General features: G+C 44.7%; 2 protein-coding genes and 1 long non-coding RNA gene across 13 annotated transcripts in view; 1 reads left to right on the top strand and 2 right to left on the bottom strand.

The window, feature by feature from the left end:
• Positions 1 to 4,213: 4,213 nt before the first annotated feature.
• LOC130524235 (protein IWS1 homolog) lies at positions 4,214 to 6,017 on the bottom strand. The gene is made up of 8 exons (XM_057030176.1): positions 5,645 to 6,017; positions 5,470 to 5,552; positions 5,250 to 5,379; positions 5,058 to 5,175; positions 4,868 to 4,970; positions 4,732 to 4,788; positions 4,535 to 4,664; positions 4,214 to 4,429 (listed from the first exon to the last, which is right to left on the bottom strand). The coding sequence occupies exons 1-8, from the start codon at positions 5,672 to 5,674 to the stop codon at positions 4,337 to 4,339; spliced, it is 744 nt and encodes a 247-aa protein (XP_056886156.1). The 5' UTR covers positions 5,675 to 6,017; the 3' UTR covers positions 4,214 to 4,336.
• A 4,775-nt stretch (positions 6,018 to 10,792) lies between these two features.
• Positions 10,793 to 12,774, bottom strand: LOC130524372 (uncharacterized). Its single transcript, XR_008950132.1, has 2 exons — positions 11,205 to 12,774; positions 10,793 to 11,115 (listed from the first exon to the last, which is right to left on the bottom strand). It is a non-coding gene; the product is annotated as an uncharacterized LOC130524372 (long non-coding RNA).
• A 5-nt stretch (positions 12,775 to 12,779) lies between these two features.
• col7a1 (collagen, type VII, alpha 1) overlaps positions 12,780 to 16,158 on the top strand; it is a 48,358-nt gene continuing 44,979 nt past the window's right edge. For 9 of the 11 annotated variants that reach the window (XR_008950125.1, XR_008950122.1, XR_008950124.1 and 6 more), the window contains exon 1: positions 12,780 to 14,135. The gene's annotated coding sequence lies outside the window, so the exon portion shown is untranslated. Of the gene's footprint in view, positions 14,183 to 16,158 lie in introns of all 11 variants that reach the window. The other 2 variants (XR_008950126.1, XM_057030447.1) reach the window with 2 other exon arrangements.

Raw genomic sequence — 16,158 nt, forward strand, 5'->3', positions numbered from 1 at the left:
GGGTGAATTCCAACTGCCATCAGGAGAAAATCTGGTTCCAATAGGAGCACTTCCTGCGAATGAGAAGAAACGGCCGTGCGCACAAAGCCCAGCTTGTAATCTCTCGCTGCACTTTTGTTGTCTCTTCAAACAGAAATGAACATATTTTGCATTTACCTCCAGAAAGATATCACTTTCACCCACAAACTGAAACATCAATAAAACAAATGTTGATGAAAGTAAATCTCAATGAGATGTTCAACTGCAGCCTTGGTGACAACAACCTTGGCTAACTGTAGAAAACCCCATCAAAACTAAACTCAATCAGTTCCAATCTATAAAGCCAACGCGACTTGGATTTTGCACCACCTAACAGGAACAGTATACTGGTTTAACTGGTGCATCCAAAAGCTCTCTGTGTAAGAGGCCAATGCTATGTTACCAGGAACTAGTGTGTGTGTGTGTGTGTGTGGTGTGTGTGTGTGTGTTTTGTTTTATTTTTTGATGTTAAACAGTACATAGTTGCAAACTGGACCACTGTCAAATCAGAGGATTTGTCAAGTTTGAGTTTAATACAATTGAAAGGGAAAAGAACAATTTAAAAACTCCACAAGCTAAATGCTAATGCTAATGCCCCCGAATGACTAAATCATATGTATGAAAATGCTGGAGAAGCGATCTGCTGAACAGTCCACGGCAGTGTCAAGCCATCTGATATTCTTAATAAAACATCTGCTCTTTAGTTTTTACTGTGCTCCACACTGCAACAACAGAACCGCCGGTGGGGAAACGCTCGAGTGTTTTGAGCGCATGATGACAAGAATTATCATCCCATAGTCACATCAATCCTGCTCTCAACCCGCTGCCTCGTGCACCGATCCAGAAGTCTTCGCTCCAGAGATCTCCCGTCTGATCTAAAAGCCAGGGAGTGTAACACAGTATGTCCCAGGGGGGAAGGATGTCACCGTGCACTGCACATACCACAGCAGGCTTCAAGGCTCTGGCCTCAGTGCTTCGGGAATCTTTTCCTGCCTTCAGCTTAGCGGCTCACACACGCATAGGTGCGGATGTTAAAATCTACTGGGTCTTACACTATTTTTGGGAGTGAGGGTCACGGGATGCAATGATGCTCCAGTGATGCAGCAGATGTTTTATTAAGAATATCAGGTGGCTTGACACTGCCGTGGACTGTTCAGCAGATCGCTTCTCCAGCATTTTCATACATATGATTTAGTCATTCGGGGGCATTAGCATTAGCAGTTAGCTTCTGGAGTTTTTAAAGACTGAGAGGGATGCAATGATGGCCTGAACTGAAAGGTTTGTAAGGGTTCTATCACAGCGGGCCTGAGCTGGTTCTCTGTCACATGACAGTCGGAACGTCCTGCTCCCCTTGTGACAGGGAAGGAAGGAAAGACGGATCACCGCCATGATTCTGCCGCAGCCACAGCGCTCCTCAATAGTGATCCTGTTCTCTCACATGTGACATGGCGCATTGCTTGACCCTGGGGTCAAGCCCCCGAGGGCCAGCTTGACCAGTCTCCAAAGGCTCCGTGGTCCGGAGCGTTCGCTGTGATTCTCACAGATTACTTACATTTGTTCCCAGAAACATTTCAAATAGGACAAAGAAACAATTGAATTAAATCTGAAAACCTGGTTTTTGAAAGGACGTGACTCATTTGATTCTCTCTGACACCATGTGAGCACCAGGTGACCCCTTGAGTCTGGGCCCAGGATCAGATGCCGACAGTAAACACGAGCACATGGTGTGTTTAACGCCTCCGTCCTGGATCCTGTTTGGCCCTGAAGGTTTACACACGTGACATGAACCGTGCAGTCAGGCTCGAATCACATATCTCTCGCCGCTCTGTTGACGTCAGCCTCATTTTCAAGGCCCCAGACGCGGAGAAAAGGATGAGGGTTATGTTGAATGTGTCTGGGATGAGTGAGTCTGAGACAGGTCACGCTGCCCGGGTGTAAACGGAGAGCTGCCGTTAGAGTTTAACGCTCTCCCACGAAAACTTTTGCTTTTTCTTCCAGGTCATTAAACCGGTGGACGTCTTCCAGGCCAGAACATTGAGAGGGAAACGGGAGCTTTCGCTGTGCGCAGAATAACTTTAGTAGGAGTAATGGGGGCAGAACGTGCCTCTGGACGTGCTCTATCACTCACCCAAGGGCCTGATTTACATCAGGTCCGTATCACATTCAGCCAAATCCCCATAAAATGTGCAGCACTTTGCCAAGATCGCAGAAGTGCTTCTCCTGCATGGAAAAATGGGGGCTGATGGGATCTCTGACCAGATGCTTTTTCCACTGGAGCAGAGATGCTTATTCCAGAGGCACGTGTGCGCACTTATGTGTTCATATGAGTGGGGAGGGGGAGTCTCATAACCAGCCCTATTCATACGCATCACGCCTCCATCTGGACCCTGATGTCTCACCACATGTCAGGGGAGTCAGTGCCGGGTAACAGAATACAGACGCAGCAGCTTTTACCTGTCGCTAACCTGCGGTTATCTTCTTCTCCCAGCCGGGTTGGGGGGGGGGGGGGGTTTGAGAGTGCGGAGGTCACTAAACAGACTGTCCTGTATATTGTGTTACATATGATGTGTAGAGTTTCACAACAGCTGGAACGGGAATATTTAAAACGCCGGCCGGACGTTGGCTCGCATTAACTTTAGTTTGCAGGAGAGATGGCGGCTGCGGTTGCTAATGTGAGGAACATTTTGATTGATAAGTAATGAAATCCAGGTGTCATCCAGACGCTCAGGTCACTAACCTCCACGTCATGAAGGTCAGAGCTTCAGAAGGAGCTGAAGCTACAGGAATCGGTTTCCAATTAAGCCTCAGCTCCAAGGGTCACAAGGATATATGAACGTCCCACTGGCTTCTCTTCATATCAAACTAATCCATCTTTCCACTTGCAGGTTTGGAGCAATCAAAGGTAGCCCATTTCTTTATCAAACAAGACCGCCACGCTCCCGATCACTGCCGGCTCCCCTATCTGTCACACTTTATCTCACTTTATCACGATCTTCCGCCCCGTGAGTCTCTGCTGCATCTTTGATCAAACACCAGATCTTTGCTTGACACGTTTTTTTTTCTCTAACGCAAAACAGCAAGAATTAGGGCTTCTGTCCTGCCGCAGCGACCGCGTGCCGTCACGGGAAAAGAAAAGTATGCGGCCTGAAAGCTAAAGTTGGCCGCAAATGGATGGTTCCTCTAAAACTGGCAAAATGGACATTGGGGACATTGCAGCGGCCGCCTCAAAGCCGCCAGAATACAGAGAACTATGTAAAAGGCACGCATGCTCAACAATTGCTGTCAAAACTCCAGCAACCCTCAGCCAGAAGCACATGGCTATTAAGAGGAACTCTGAGAAAAGCAGAAACACAACATTCCAGTATCCTGATGTGTCCAGTTCCTGAACTAAGATAGCAACCAAAAATCTATATAAATAAATGCTAAAAAATTTTAAAAACAACAAAGAAGCAAAGAATGAGCCTATAGCAGATATACTAAAAGTCAGGATGTCCCACTCTGTCCTAAATTTTTTGGTGTTTGGTGGAGTGAGGGTGAAAGAGTGAGAGTCACAGGAGACATTGATTAATCAGCAGTAAACGGACGAGGTCTCCATTATCTCGTCTTTAAGGACTATATAGGGTCTGAGATTTGGAGGCGTGGGAAGGCAGAAACATCTGAAATAAACTGCTTTTTAAAAAATATTTCTTATGGTGCCCTAGTGTGCAACATTTATCCCTCTAGATAGAGTTTGTCCAGTGTTCCACGGCCAGGGCAAAAACCACATTGTTCCTCTTGAATGATTCGACTATCGGCCAAATTCCCTTGGCAAGGTCTCTGGTGTAGACAATCAATCAATCAATCAATCAATCAATCAATCAATCAATCAATCAATCAATCAATCAATCAATGGAGGAGAGGAGAGGAGAGGAGAGGAGAGGAGAGGAGGAGAGGAGAGGAGAGGAGAGGAGAGGAGAGGAGAGGAGAGGAGGAGGAGAGGAGAGGAGAGGAGAGGAGAGGAGAAGTTATCTTTATATTTTGACTATATTTGACTCCTCCTCAGCCTTTCTTCTTTTGCAGAGCGGTGCGGTCTTAGTTGTCCATTTCATGATGGATAAAGTTGTAAATAAAGTCACCAGTCCTCCTCTGACTGATCGCTTGTTCCCTGACGTTAAATGTGCCCCCACGTCATGTGACATGACTTGCCAAATGATACAGTTTTTTCATGTTTTTATTTCTTTTTAAGGCAGAAACGTACAAGTGTTTTTCTCTGTTACATTCACACTGAATTAATAAAGCCAACTGAAGGTTGGAGTCGTAGAAATAGAGGCAGTTTCCTTCACTTCTTGCCTCTTTTCTTCTCACTGGATGATTTCTGGAACATCCTTTTCTTGTGTTTAGCAAGCATCGCCTGCTGCTGCATCACTGGACACTGTGGGATCAAGTACAAAATCAGAACGCCATCATGGCAACGGCGTGTGATCACACTGTTGGGACTGGAATTGGGATTTTCCCACTCGTCTGAAAGTTCACTCACCCAGCCGGAAGTGCTCTTGAGGTTCCACGGAGGCCGCACAGTGTACACCTTTTGGGACAGCGACGGAAGCCGGGCTCTGCTGTAGTGACCAGACACCTCTGTGTCACGATTGTCACCTGACTCCAGAGTTCTGTGGGGGAAAATTGTTAATAATGTGACTACTGCTTTTAACTGTGCAACCTCTGAAGGCCACTTGCCCTGGGTCCTCTCTCCATGAATTCACTGGGTTTGGGGGAGGGGTTTCCTCCACTGAACTGCAGACAAAGAAAAGAATCAATATGTTAAAGATGCCGTCAATTTTTGAGTGGACAGTCAGTGAACTGGTCTAGTAACCTGTCCGGTTGACTTTGAGGCTGCACATCTCTCCTCATACTTTTCTCTCTCCGCAGCTCCCTATCTTCCAGTGACTGGCCGAACATTTCAGTCACCCACTTATCTGGACAAAGAAAAGAAACGGCCGTCAGCTCACACTTCTGCGTGGTCCACCACATTTTTTTGTCTCCTGGTGGAGTGTGTTTCTCACTGATGAGTTGCCTAATGACAGTTTTGTTGGCTTGGGTCTCATCAGGGTGACTCAGCAAGATGCCGACAGTGTGTCTGATGCCGCTGTGCATCAGAAGATAAGGGTCCGAGATGGGCAGCTGCGAGGAAGAAAGACACAGAGAGAATTCAGGCTGATGCGACGAGGGCCCGGCCTCTCCTGACCGACACTCACCTCTGCCAGAAGATTCAGCAGCCTCACCCGGATCGGCAGTGCTGGGAGGCACCCGTCATGGAGAGGGCTGATCCACTTTTTGATCTCTGTTAACAGGCCATACTTGATGAAGGTCTCAACAAAGTTTGATCTGGGGGAGAACCAGTCCACAATTCATTTGTCTTCTCAGTGCTACAGCTCTAATATCAGGAGCTACAGGCTGAAAGCAACATCTTCATACTTCTTGATGAGTTCCAAGACTTGCGGAAGCAGGCACAGTTTTCTCACTGCTGGCTTTCTCTGGCTGTTCAGTATCCGGTCCTCCTGTCAAGCAAACATGGGGGTTAAAGAGGGCAAAGGTGCAGGTTGGGGTTGTGAAGGGGGAAAACGCTGGGAGAGAATGAAATGGGACAAACCTCAAGGGCCACCTTCATCCTGCTGATCATGTTAAGTACAACTTTATCTCTGGGGAGGGCGGGAGTCCTGCTGCTGCTGCTGCTGCTGCTGCTGCTGCTGCTGCTGCTGCTGCTGCTGCTGCTGAGTAGGGTGGAACTACAGTATCACTGCTAGCAGCAGGCCAGCTTAGTTTATGCTCTGTTTGCAGCTTTTTAATACTTACTGCCCCTTGTTCCTTGACCTCTGGTCTCTTCTCTTCTCTAAAAACAGGCAAAATGGGGTTTGTGGGATCAGAATTGTTTGTGTTGATATTTTTCCAGAGGTTAAACTTGGTCCAATTCTAAATGTAACTAAGCGTAACTTCAAACTGATATAAATAAAGAAAGCCTCTTGTTCATTGGTGCTTTTCTTTGCATGTCTTTTTTTAACGCAAAATTAATATTGGACGTTTCCTGATTGTTATAAGCTTACTTATTGGAACCTCCTCCTCCTCCTCCTCACTCTCAGGAAAACAGATCCTCTTTCTCTTCACTGTGGCCAGAAGAAGACATAAAACAGGTCAAGATTTAATCATATCTTGAATAGTTTTGGCTCATACTCATTTGTAATTTATCCTGATGAGGAACTCACATGGTTGAACCACCTCCTCATCTTCATTGTCTGAGCAGACAGTGTTATGCTTCTCTGCAGAACAAATATGTGTTGAATATGCATTGTAAATGTCTTCATTATTTCCTTTCATTGTCTGAATATAGTTGATTTGAAAATAATTGTAATTTCTGTGAGCGTAACATTAATTAAGACCGTCGCTCAATTGCTCACCTGGCAAATCCATGTTGTCTTCCTCTCAATTTATAAATGAACTGACGTGATGGTGCAAACATTCATTCTTTAGTCTTTGAACTGTCTTTCATGTTTAACTGGCTTTCATCACATTGGCTTTGATATCAAGGGATTTTAAACCTTGATCTTTTAAGGCTTTTATGAAATGCACTGACATCATTGCAACAGTCAGGAACTAAGTAATAATTCTGTGCTCATAGGTGTACGTGTTAGAATCTAGCCCAACATTAAAAGAGAACTACTCAGGCGCCATGGGTCACACACCAAGACGTGCGGATAGGCGAGTTTTGATCTGTGGTTTGAAAACCATGATTCCATCATGGTTCCCTGTTATAGCTGGAGGAGGATTTTTTCAATAAATATCAATGTTGGCCCATGACTTTGTCCCAGTTTTGAATTTTGGCCCACTGGGTATTTGAGTTTGACACCTCTGATCTAGAGCCATGAACAACTATAGAGAGATTTCTATCATGGGTGTTACTCTTTGTTTTCCAAACTAGAGGTGAGATTCACGTGATGTTTTTGAGCACAATGATCAATAATACCCAGAGTTCAATATTATTATTCCTATTTATGGTCGTGGGGCTGCTGGTGCCCGTCCCAGTAGTCACTGGGAGAGACAGAAACACAACCTGGACCTAACGTGCATCTTGAACTGAAGGAGTAAACCAGGACAATTTGGAAGCAGGTACAGGAAGAACATGTATGTGGAGTCTTAAGATCCAATTATTTAAAAGTTAAATAACTTGACTTCTATCCTTAAGTGATCACAATAACAGAAAATTTCACAAAAGGAGCATGAAATCTGTCTGAAAAAGTCACAGGTCAGAGTGTAGGACAGGAATGGGGGGGTTGACTCAGAGAACAAAACTGTGCACACTGAAGAGAAATAAGACACGCAGAGTCTGGAACTGAAGCCGGGCGAACGGCCCTCCGCTGGGATCAGGAGAGGAGGAGTGCAGGATGGAGGAGTGTGTGAACCGAGCACGAGGGGCTGACACTCTGTTTCCTGTGTGTATTTCCTGTGTGTTTAATGTGAAGCTCAGGGCCACGGCCTGTTTCCTGTGTGTGATGGGTGCCAGGCCCAGGCACCCCGACACGAAGACAACACACCCGGACAGACTCATGTACACACTCAGGCTTTAGAGTTTACACACTGAGGCTCCTGACAAGAGTGTGTGTGTGTGTGGTGTGTGTGTGTGTGTGTGAGAGAGAGAGAGAGAGAGAGAGAGAGAGGCTCAAACCAGGGGCTCTGACAAAGTGACAAAGCCTTACTGAAGAAAATGGAGCATGTTTGCTCAGAAGAGAAGCTTAAAACCCACAACCTACACAAACATGAGGCAAAATAGAGAGCGAGGGAATGAGAGAGTGAAGGACTGAGGGAGCGAGGGACTGAGGGAGCGAGGGACTGAGAGAGCGAGGGAATGAGAGCACGAGGGAGCGAGGGACTGAGGGAGCGAGGGACTGAGGGAGAGAGGGACTGAGGGAGCGAGGGAATGAGAGAACGAGGCACTGAGAGAGCGAGGGACTGAGGGAGCGAGGGACTAAGGGAGCGAAGGAATGAGAGAGCGAGGGACTGAGGGAGCGAGGGACTGATAGAGCGAGGGACTGAGAGAGCGAGGGACTGAGGGAGCGAGGGAATAAGAGAACGAGGGACTGAGGGAGCGAGGGAATAAGAGAGCGAGGGACTGAGGGAGCGAGGGATTAAGAGAGCGAGGGACTGAGGGAGCGAGGGAATAAGAGAACGAGGGACTGAGGGAGCGAGGGACTGAGGGAGCGAGGGACTGAGGAGCGAGGGACTGAGGGAGCGAGGGAGCGCTGAAGCTGTGAGTTTCCCTCAGACAAGCACAGACACACACACAGAAACTGTGACGCACTGGCCTTTCATGAGCGGTGAGGACGCTCTTGCACATCCATGACTGACACAATTTGGTGTTTTAATCTAACTAATTAGCTGTTGCGCTAACTGATGCGTTCATTTACTCACAACAGCACCCGAGGCCAGGTTGAGGAAGGTTTACAGTAAACACAGACGCAAACAGACGACAGACTTCATGGGTGTGCGTTTTGGGTCAACCAGGATCTGTGGTTATACGAGTTAATTAGATCATTTTTCTCTCCAGGAGGAAGAGACACATTGGCAGAAACTGAGCGAGGCAGCCTGAAGGGCTTTATTTGTGCTGTTAAAAATGAGAAAAATAAGGAGAAACCCATTCTCTGTGGGTGTCTCTGAGAAAAGAGACATCTACTGGGTTAGATACATAAAACAGGACCCCTCTTGAGACCAGTGGATACAAAAGACTCTTGAGGACAGAGAAGACTCCACGGCGAGCTCTTTTCTGCAGAAGTCTTTTAGCTCCTCTCTGAGGGGTTGGAGGGGGTCTTATTAGTCTGTATATGAAAGACACATCTATTCATCTGCTCTCACATCACATATGGATGGTTAAAATCCAGCAGAGGCTCAGTGATCTGCTGCACGCCAACATGATGAGGTATAAATAACAATAATAAAACCACGAAGAGAAAAACACTGGGATGGGCAGAAACTGGGATTGGTTTCTCCATAACCTGCCTATTATTGCTTCACTTTTATTTTCTTTTTTCAGTGTCACAGTCTGACAAGTCTGAACATGATGGCAGCTCTCCTTTAGAGCGTAGTTCACCAGTCTCTTTCATATTCAAGTCAGTCAAATTTCTAAGTGAATGTCATTACTGGGATTGTTGGAGTCTATTGTCACTGGCTGCTAGTCTCTGGATCAGCAGGGTCCTCACATTAAAGCACGCCTTAAAAACAACAGACTCGTCCTCAGCTAACTTGAATAAAGGCTCAATGGGTTTTACAGGAAAGGTCAAGTTGTGCTGGATTTCCTGATGTCTTGCATCAACAAGGCTTAAAAATGAATGCAAGCTTCTTTGACACGGCTGCATGAACTCTGACATTTATAGCAGAGGAGTGTTCTGGGTGAAGGTGGCTTTAGTTTGGAATTTCTTTCCAAACAAAATGTATGCAGAGAAATTACCTATTGACACGATAGAAGCAAAACTGGAGCAAAAGCACACAGAAAGAAATAAAATTGGGATAGAATAGAGAATATACAAAAAAGGATGTGTATATATATATGATAATCCAGATGGATGGATACTCAGCCCCTGTATACCTGTACACAGTACAGAGGGTGTATACAATTACATAACAGAATATATAATATTCAGTGTGTGCTATTGGGCGTTATGTTTGTTGTGCAGCCTGACAGCAGCAATACCTCTTCCTTCACACAACTAGGGTGAAACAGAAAAGGTTTTGTACCCACATGCATTAATTAATGAATTACAAACACCCTATTTAAAGTTAGTGACTTATAATTGTCGAAAACTGGTGATTCATTGAACGGTCCATGAACAGTTGTTATCTGGTGCCCTCTAGCGGTCAGTACGAACACTTGCATATAGCTTTACTGGTTGAAGTGTCACAAGAATTATAGGTTCAGAGTCGTCAGAGGTTATTTAAAGAGAAGGTTTGCGCTTTTCTTGTTAATAATAATATGTCTATAATATGACAGAAGCTTTTTCATGTATTTCTACGACCTGACGTGTGTATCATTTCAGCAGCGTGAAGACTGAATTTGTATTTCAGCAGTAAAACAGTAGAGGACCTCAGAGAGTCACTCTTGTCCCTGTGCTGCTGTGACCCAGTTGGGACTCAGTCAATCTGAGACAGATGTCAAACAAACCTGAGCCAGAGAGGAGTGAAGTTTTCCCCAGCCCCTGTCTTAAAAGCAGCCGTAAACCCTGGAGTGGAATCAATTCCCATGATTTAATAAACATGTCTCATAACTAGAAAATTGTTGATGGTGTGTTTTATAAAGTTTGATAATGAATGATGTACAAAGTTCTTTGTTTTCGATTTCCTGCTGCTGCTTTTATTAAGAATGTGGGGAGGAATCCAACACGAACACACTCCGGATGTGGTAAAACTTTAAAGGGCTGAAGTTCGTCAGCCGTAAACAACAACTCTCCCCACTGCTGTTGGGAGCACAACCAGTCCAGTCTGGCGAAGTGAATCATCAGAGATGGTCCCACCGTCTGCGTCAGTTTGTCCAGACATGTCACTGCTCTTTAATCAGAAACTTACTGTTATAATCATCTGCAGCTCTCTCCCCTCACACACTATAAGTCATTAAAAAGTCACGCTAACGAGACAAGACTAAACACCCCAATCTCCTTGATGTGTAGCCTAAAGAAAAGAGGCCAGATGCCTCGTAATTACTCAAAGACAACACCACTGTACCCAAGAATGTAAATGAAACAATGTAAATAGACAGCTGTCTGTATTTAATCATTTGGTTTATTTAATTTGCGTCATGAAATGCAACACATGTGCAATTAAGTTTGGACACAAACAAGAATCTTTTGTCCTCTCGGGATGACTTCCTGCCTGCCCGGGAGCGATAAAGTGCCTCTAAATTACAAGAATCTGAAAAGATAAGAAGAAAAAAACAAAAGAAACTTCTGCAGTTCCCAAGCAGGTTTCTTTCAGGCGATGTTTCTCCTTCAAGTCTAACCTGCCCGGACTCTCCTGTGACCTTTTCCCTGAGTGTGACCTCCGGCATCCACCCCCGCCACTCTGCATCGCCACTCTTTAGACGTCCTGTAAACAAAGCTCTCGCGTCGGCTCTGGAGACCAGGTTTACACACGTTCCCAGAGGTTTGACATTCAGCCCATTGAGGCACACTCACCGTGTTTGACAGCGCTGGGATTATCTTCTTAGCCAGGCAGAGCGGGAACCTTTGGTCTTATCTGAGGTTCTGACCTCTGCATCTTTGCGTCACCAGTTCGCTCCAGCTACGCTACAGGATGCACTGTGCTACATATTTGAGTTGTCTAGTAAAACCCTAACTCTGAGGCTGCGTGTGTGAGCACCCCAGCGACCAGATGTGGAACCGGTGGCTAAAACAACAGCAGGTATTCTGAGAAGATTTACGACCCGGCGGTCCTTCATCTTTGTCGCTCCACACCCGCTGTCACCTATAACCACTTGCTCTAATCCACTTCAGTCACCACTCTCTCTTTCTTGCGCTCCTTCTCGCTCTCTCTTTCTCTTCCTCTCCAGTCCCTACTTGCAGGGGGAGCACGTGCTGACAGTGTTTATCAGCACGCTTTCCACATCCTTCAAAATTCCCTCCACCTCCAACGAATCCTGAACACTCTTCTCTCAGGAATGTCCATCCCTGTTTTTCCCCAACCACAGTTTCCAGCATGTGTTTTAGACTCACTTTCCTGTCTCGTCTCTCTGTCTGATAATCAGTGGTGGTAAAGTGGTGTGACGGTGTGTCAGTGTGCTGCCTGTGGGTGGTGTTTGGAGAGAAATGAACAGATGATGACAATGAAAGAGGCCTGCCTCTGAAGGTATGTTGACAAAAAGGTCAGTCAGCCAGAACGTCCTCAAGGATGTTTCTAAGCAAACACACGGTGAGCTCCTGCTTTCAGTCTCACTGCACAAATGCCAATCTTGCTGATCTGTGCGGGTAAAAAAGGCTTCTTAATCTCTTCACTTGTGTTGTATCTTCACGTCCTGTTAAGCAAGCAGAGTAACAGTGGATCATGGGGAGATTGGTGTAAGAAGAAGAACTCCAGGTGCACAAGACCTTCAGTCAAGCTTTTTCAAGTCCAAAAGGTTCCTGTTGAAAACTACGACTAAATGGATGTTGAAGATAACATTTCTGTAACTCAGGGTTGCTTCCCTTCTTTTCAGATTCTACAATTTACATTTGCACAAGGTAAAAAAAAAAAAGCTGAAACAAAGATTTACTGCTGATCACTACTGACAGCCTTGGTGCAATGATGATTTACTGTTTCCTGATTCAGCCCCTCATAAACATCAGGCTCACACTTAAGTGTCGGTGCAAGTCACATTACATTACATTCTTTAAATAACGGCTTGCTGGATATGTCTGCCCTGTAATGATGAACATTTCTTTCATGAATTATTGCAGTTATCGGGAGGTTAAAGGCTAAAAGTCACCATTGTTGTAAGTGGTGATAGTACACTACAGCGCCCTCTAGCGGTTAACGTTGTTTCGTACATTCTTATATAAATTTACATTCAACGAAATGCTTTTATGACCAAGCTTTGGCGACAACATAAACACGAGTGACAGCTCAACTAGCCTGGGAATTATTAAACTGACATCAGAAATCATTCACTACAAAGACAAAAGAAATATGCAAACACAACTGGCTGGGGATCATTCAGAGATCTTTTGGTAAAAAGTTGATGTGGTTGAACTATGTAAAATGAAACAAAGCAGCAGACCAGACAGACAAAATCAAGGATCTGTTGGTATATGATCACAACTGTCAGGCTAATTACAGGTAACAGCGGGGAGCAGCTCTGTAAATAATGGTGTTATACAATTATACCAATTACACAGGATGAGACAGAAAAGCTGCTAGTGGGGGGAACTTGGCATGAAGATGTTAAAATGTTTGTTGACTGACTCTGCTGTATTATTATTATTTATTGTGAACGCCATAAAGAATAGATTTCCTGAAGTGCCTGCAGCCATGTGTGCTCTGCTCACATCTTTATTCCTTATGTAAACATTTTAAAAAAAAATCTCATGAACAACACAGTAGAAGGCAGAAGCTATTCATTTTCCATTTATATTTTGTTGATTTATTTATCTGAAACATTTAAGAATATGGATTAAAATCTAAGTGCTAATGATGAAGTTTGATCAGGATCCCAGAACTGAGGTTACTTTTTTTTCATACTTGTACGAGTTATGTCTAAAGTCTAAAGTTATGTTTGGGTTTTTGTTTTAATATTTAGTTGCTTTCCCCCCTTAAATCTTTGATTCTGCTCTCTTCAAGCACGAACTGCAAGTCTTTAGACGTGCACGTGAACCAGCGGAAGGCCCGAGCTAGCTAACTCGGTTGCTAAGGAAACAGATTATATGGCTACAATTTGACAATATGTGACTCAAAATAAATGAGCTCAAACAGCATCTGGTCTTATTTTTGCATTTTTAAAAATAAATAACATTTGTGTAGGTCACACCCTGCTAGTGGAGTACGATGGAAAATGTAAATATTTCTCCTTTTTGGGGCCTTTTGGGTGAAAGAACTTGGAGCGTCATGTTCTGACGTTTTAAAAAAAAAACTATAATAATAATAATAAAGTAAATATTACACTACAATACCAGTGTTACATGTGCATTTTCGTTAAATTAGGTCATTACTTTTTAAAGCTCTGCCCCAGATGCGTCCAGGTGTGCGTACATTTAATTTTCAGTGTGACTCTAGAAAAATGCCGGTAAGTGCTCCCCCCCAATCATCATCTTCACACGGCTGTGTGGGGAGCTTCTGCAGGCGTGGGCAGGGAGGGACAACAGGCGAAGAGAATTTGGGTTGGGAAAAAAAAGGGAGAGCTTAGGTCTCCCCTTCAGGCATCCCAACAAGTCTGGACTGTTCTGCAGCTTGTGCCTGTCTGAGTTCAGCCTGCATGAAGAAAAGCAAAGCTCACAAAACACAGCGATCGGAGTCCCCTCCTGCAGAGATGCGCATGCAGCGGTTTCAGGAGTTGAGCTTGAGTCGGTAAATCTTCCTCGTCTCTTCGAGGTGGTGCCCGTGGACGTCGCTGACCGGGAGTGGAGCGGCCGCGACAGGTGAGGAGGTGGGAGGCGGCGGAGGTGGTCGGTGCAGCCGCAGACAGGTAATGAGGCGAGTTAATCCGTGTGACACCTTTATAGGGCTACGGTGGACCAATTGCAAGCTGTAGTTTTAATTAAATGACAATCCTGACGTGTCTGCGGAACTTTGAGGCAGTGATTTACTGCATGGAGACAGTTGCTCCGTTCCCTGCACTTGAGTTCTTGAGTTCCATGAAGGACAAACAGCAGTGGTCGCGCAATCCTGAGATGAAACCGCGATAAAAATCGATGTTCCGGTGAATTCTCTCCAGGGGGATTGCAGAAAAAACAGGATTTGTTTTAAAAACTCCCATAAAGAAAACAAATATGAATCCCGAAAAACTCTTAGAATCTAATTTAACCCTGCAAATGTCTCGCTTGTGTTCGTTTTTGGGGGGCGGACAAAGCAATGAGGGGATCAACAATGACTTTAACCTCATCTGAACTTCTGTTAGGCAGCATGTTTCTCCTGCTGCTTGTCATCTGCCTTTTGTCCTCTTGTACATCTGCTCCAGTTCCGAGGGCTCTGCTTTGCTGTGGTTTGGCTCATGTCACGTTCAGAAACCCCCCATTGACATGGATTCTTTCATAATTAATCCCAAAACCTATAGAAGCGCACAGAAGGGCAGTTTAGACTCTTCCTCTCTTCCTAAAATCCTCCCTCGATCATCCTTTCATTATCTGCATTGTTGGAGCCGAGGTTTTTGGCATGCCACCCTGATAGATTTGGACTAACCCCAAATGTGTCATCTATGGAGGACTGTTGGTAATTATTGTGAGAGAGAACAATCTTCATTGTTCTCACGTGAGGCTGTTGGACAGTTCTGCAAGTAGAACTCCATGTTTTAGATGTATTTCCTCAGCGGCGATCACCTGGTTTTGATTTACGATGGCATCCCATTATAAAGAGATGACTTTTTATCTGTCCATTCATGCTTTTATAGTGTAAGCCTGATTAGGAATTACTTCCTTGATGTAACCCACCTGTTAGTACAGTTTGGACCACATAGGAAGATGATGTTTGTAGTTCTTTTGAAAGTGGTTCCAGAGAGAGGCCGTCGAAGATCACGCTGTTGCTGTTTTTAGCACTGTTGTTTAGCTTGGATAGAGAAACGGAACAATGAGCTACTAAAGGAGGGGGGATTCTGGTTTTGATGTCAGGGTGGAGGTTAAAGGTGACAGGATCTGACCTGATCTTAACTTCCGCAGATCTTGACAGTGAGGTCTTGTGTTTGGCTCTTAATAATGCATCCAAAAATGTACTAGAATCCCATTAAATGACAATGATGTCTATGTTGTCCACTCTGGTAGCTTCCCAACCACAGGCCTGTGATCCTTGAGCAGAGCACTGTCTTGGGCGTTGCACCTCACATCAGAAGCTCTGGGATGAGATCCTTGTCTTTCAATTTGCCTCTTTTTTTCGACTGAGTTGTAGCTACACTTTGCTGCTGTGTCATCGACCTTTTGACCCCTGTGTTTTTAGTTAATTCCCAGGTGGGCTGCAGTGGGAGCACCATTAGGAGGAGCCAGCTTTTAAAGCCTTTTGCTTTTAAAATTCCAGGTGCTGTCAAGGTCCTCCTTGGAATGTGATGAATTTGTCCGTAGATGATGGCAGTTAAAGAATAAATAAATAAATGGATGTAACAGGTGGCAGAAAATCTGCCAAGTGTGTAACTGTGTTGCTCTGTAACGGCAGAAATGAGCATCACATCTTAAAATGTACTCAAGAAGCTTTTTTTAAAGCATTTTTTTTACATTAACTCTTAGTGTTGATAGTGAAGGTGCTCTCAACAATATCATCTCTTCTGATCTTATATGTATACAGTATATATTAGAATTATGGGATTAAAGCATGTTAGTGCAGCTGCTCAGGAATGATTTCATTTTATATGGAATAGAAATCTAAAGTCTTCCAAAGGGAAAGACCGACTATCAGCATCCTGATGATGGCAGGCTGGGTGCAGGAGGAGCGAGATTATATCATATATCATGTTATTCT

The sequence above is a fragment of the Takifugu flavidus genome, chromosome 4 (genome assembly GCF_003711565.1).
Source record: "Takifugu flavidus isolate HTHZ2018 chromosome 4, ASM371156v2, whole genome shotgun sequence".
Classification (NCBI taxonomy): domain Eukaryota; kingdom Metazoa; phylum Chordata; class Actinopteri; order Tetraodontiformes; family Tetraodontidae; genus Takifugu; species Takifugu flavidus.

Excerpts from the sequence above, each read along its gene's own strand:
- LOC130524235 (XM_057030176.1), bottom strand. The coding sequence starts at position 5,674 with ATGATCAGCAGGATGAAGGTGGCCCTTGAG. Across the intron at positions 5,380-5,469 it reads GTCTTGGAACTCATCAAGAA|ATCAAACTTTGTTGAGACCT; the intron begins GTATGAAGATGT and ends GTTCTCCCCCAG. Across the intron at positions 4,789-4,867 it reads CCTCAAAGTCAACCGGACAG|TTCAGTGGAGGAAACCCCTC; the intron begins GTTACTAGACCA and ends CTTTGTCTGCAG.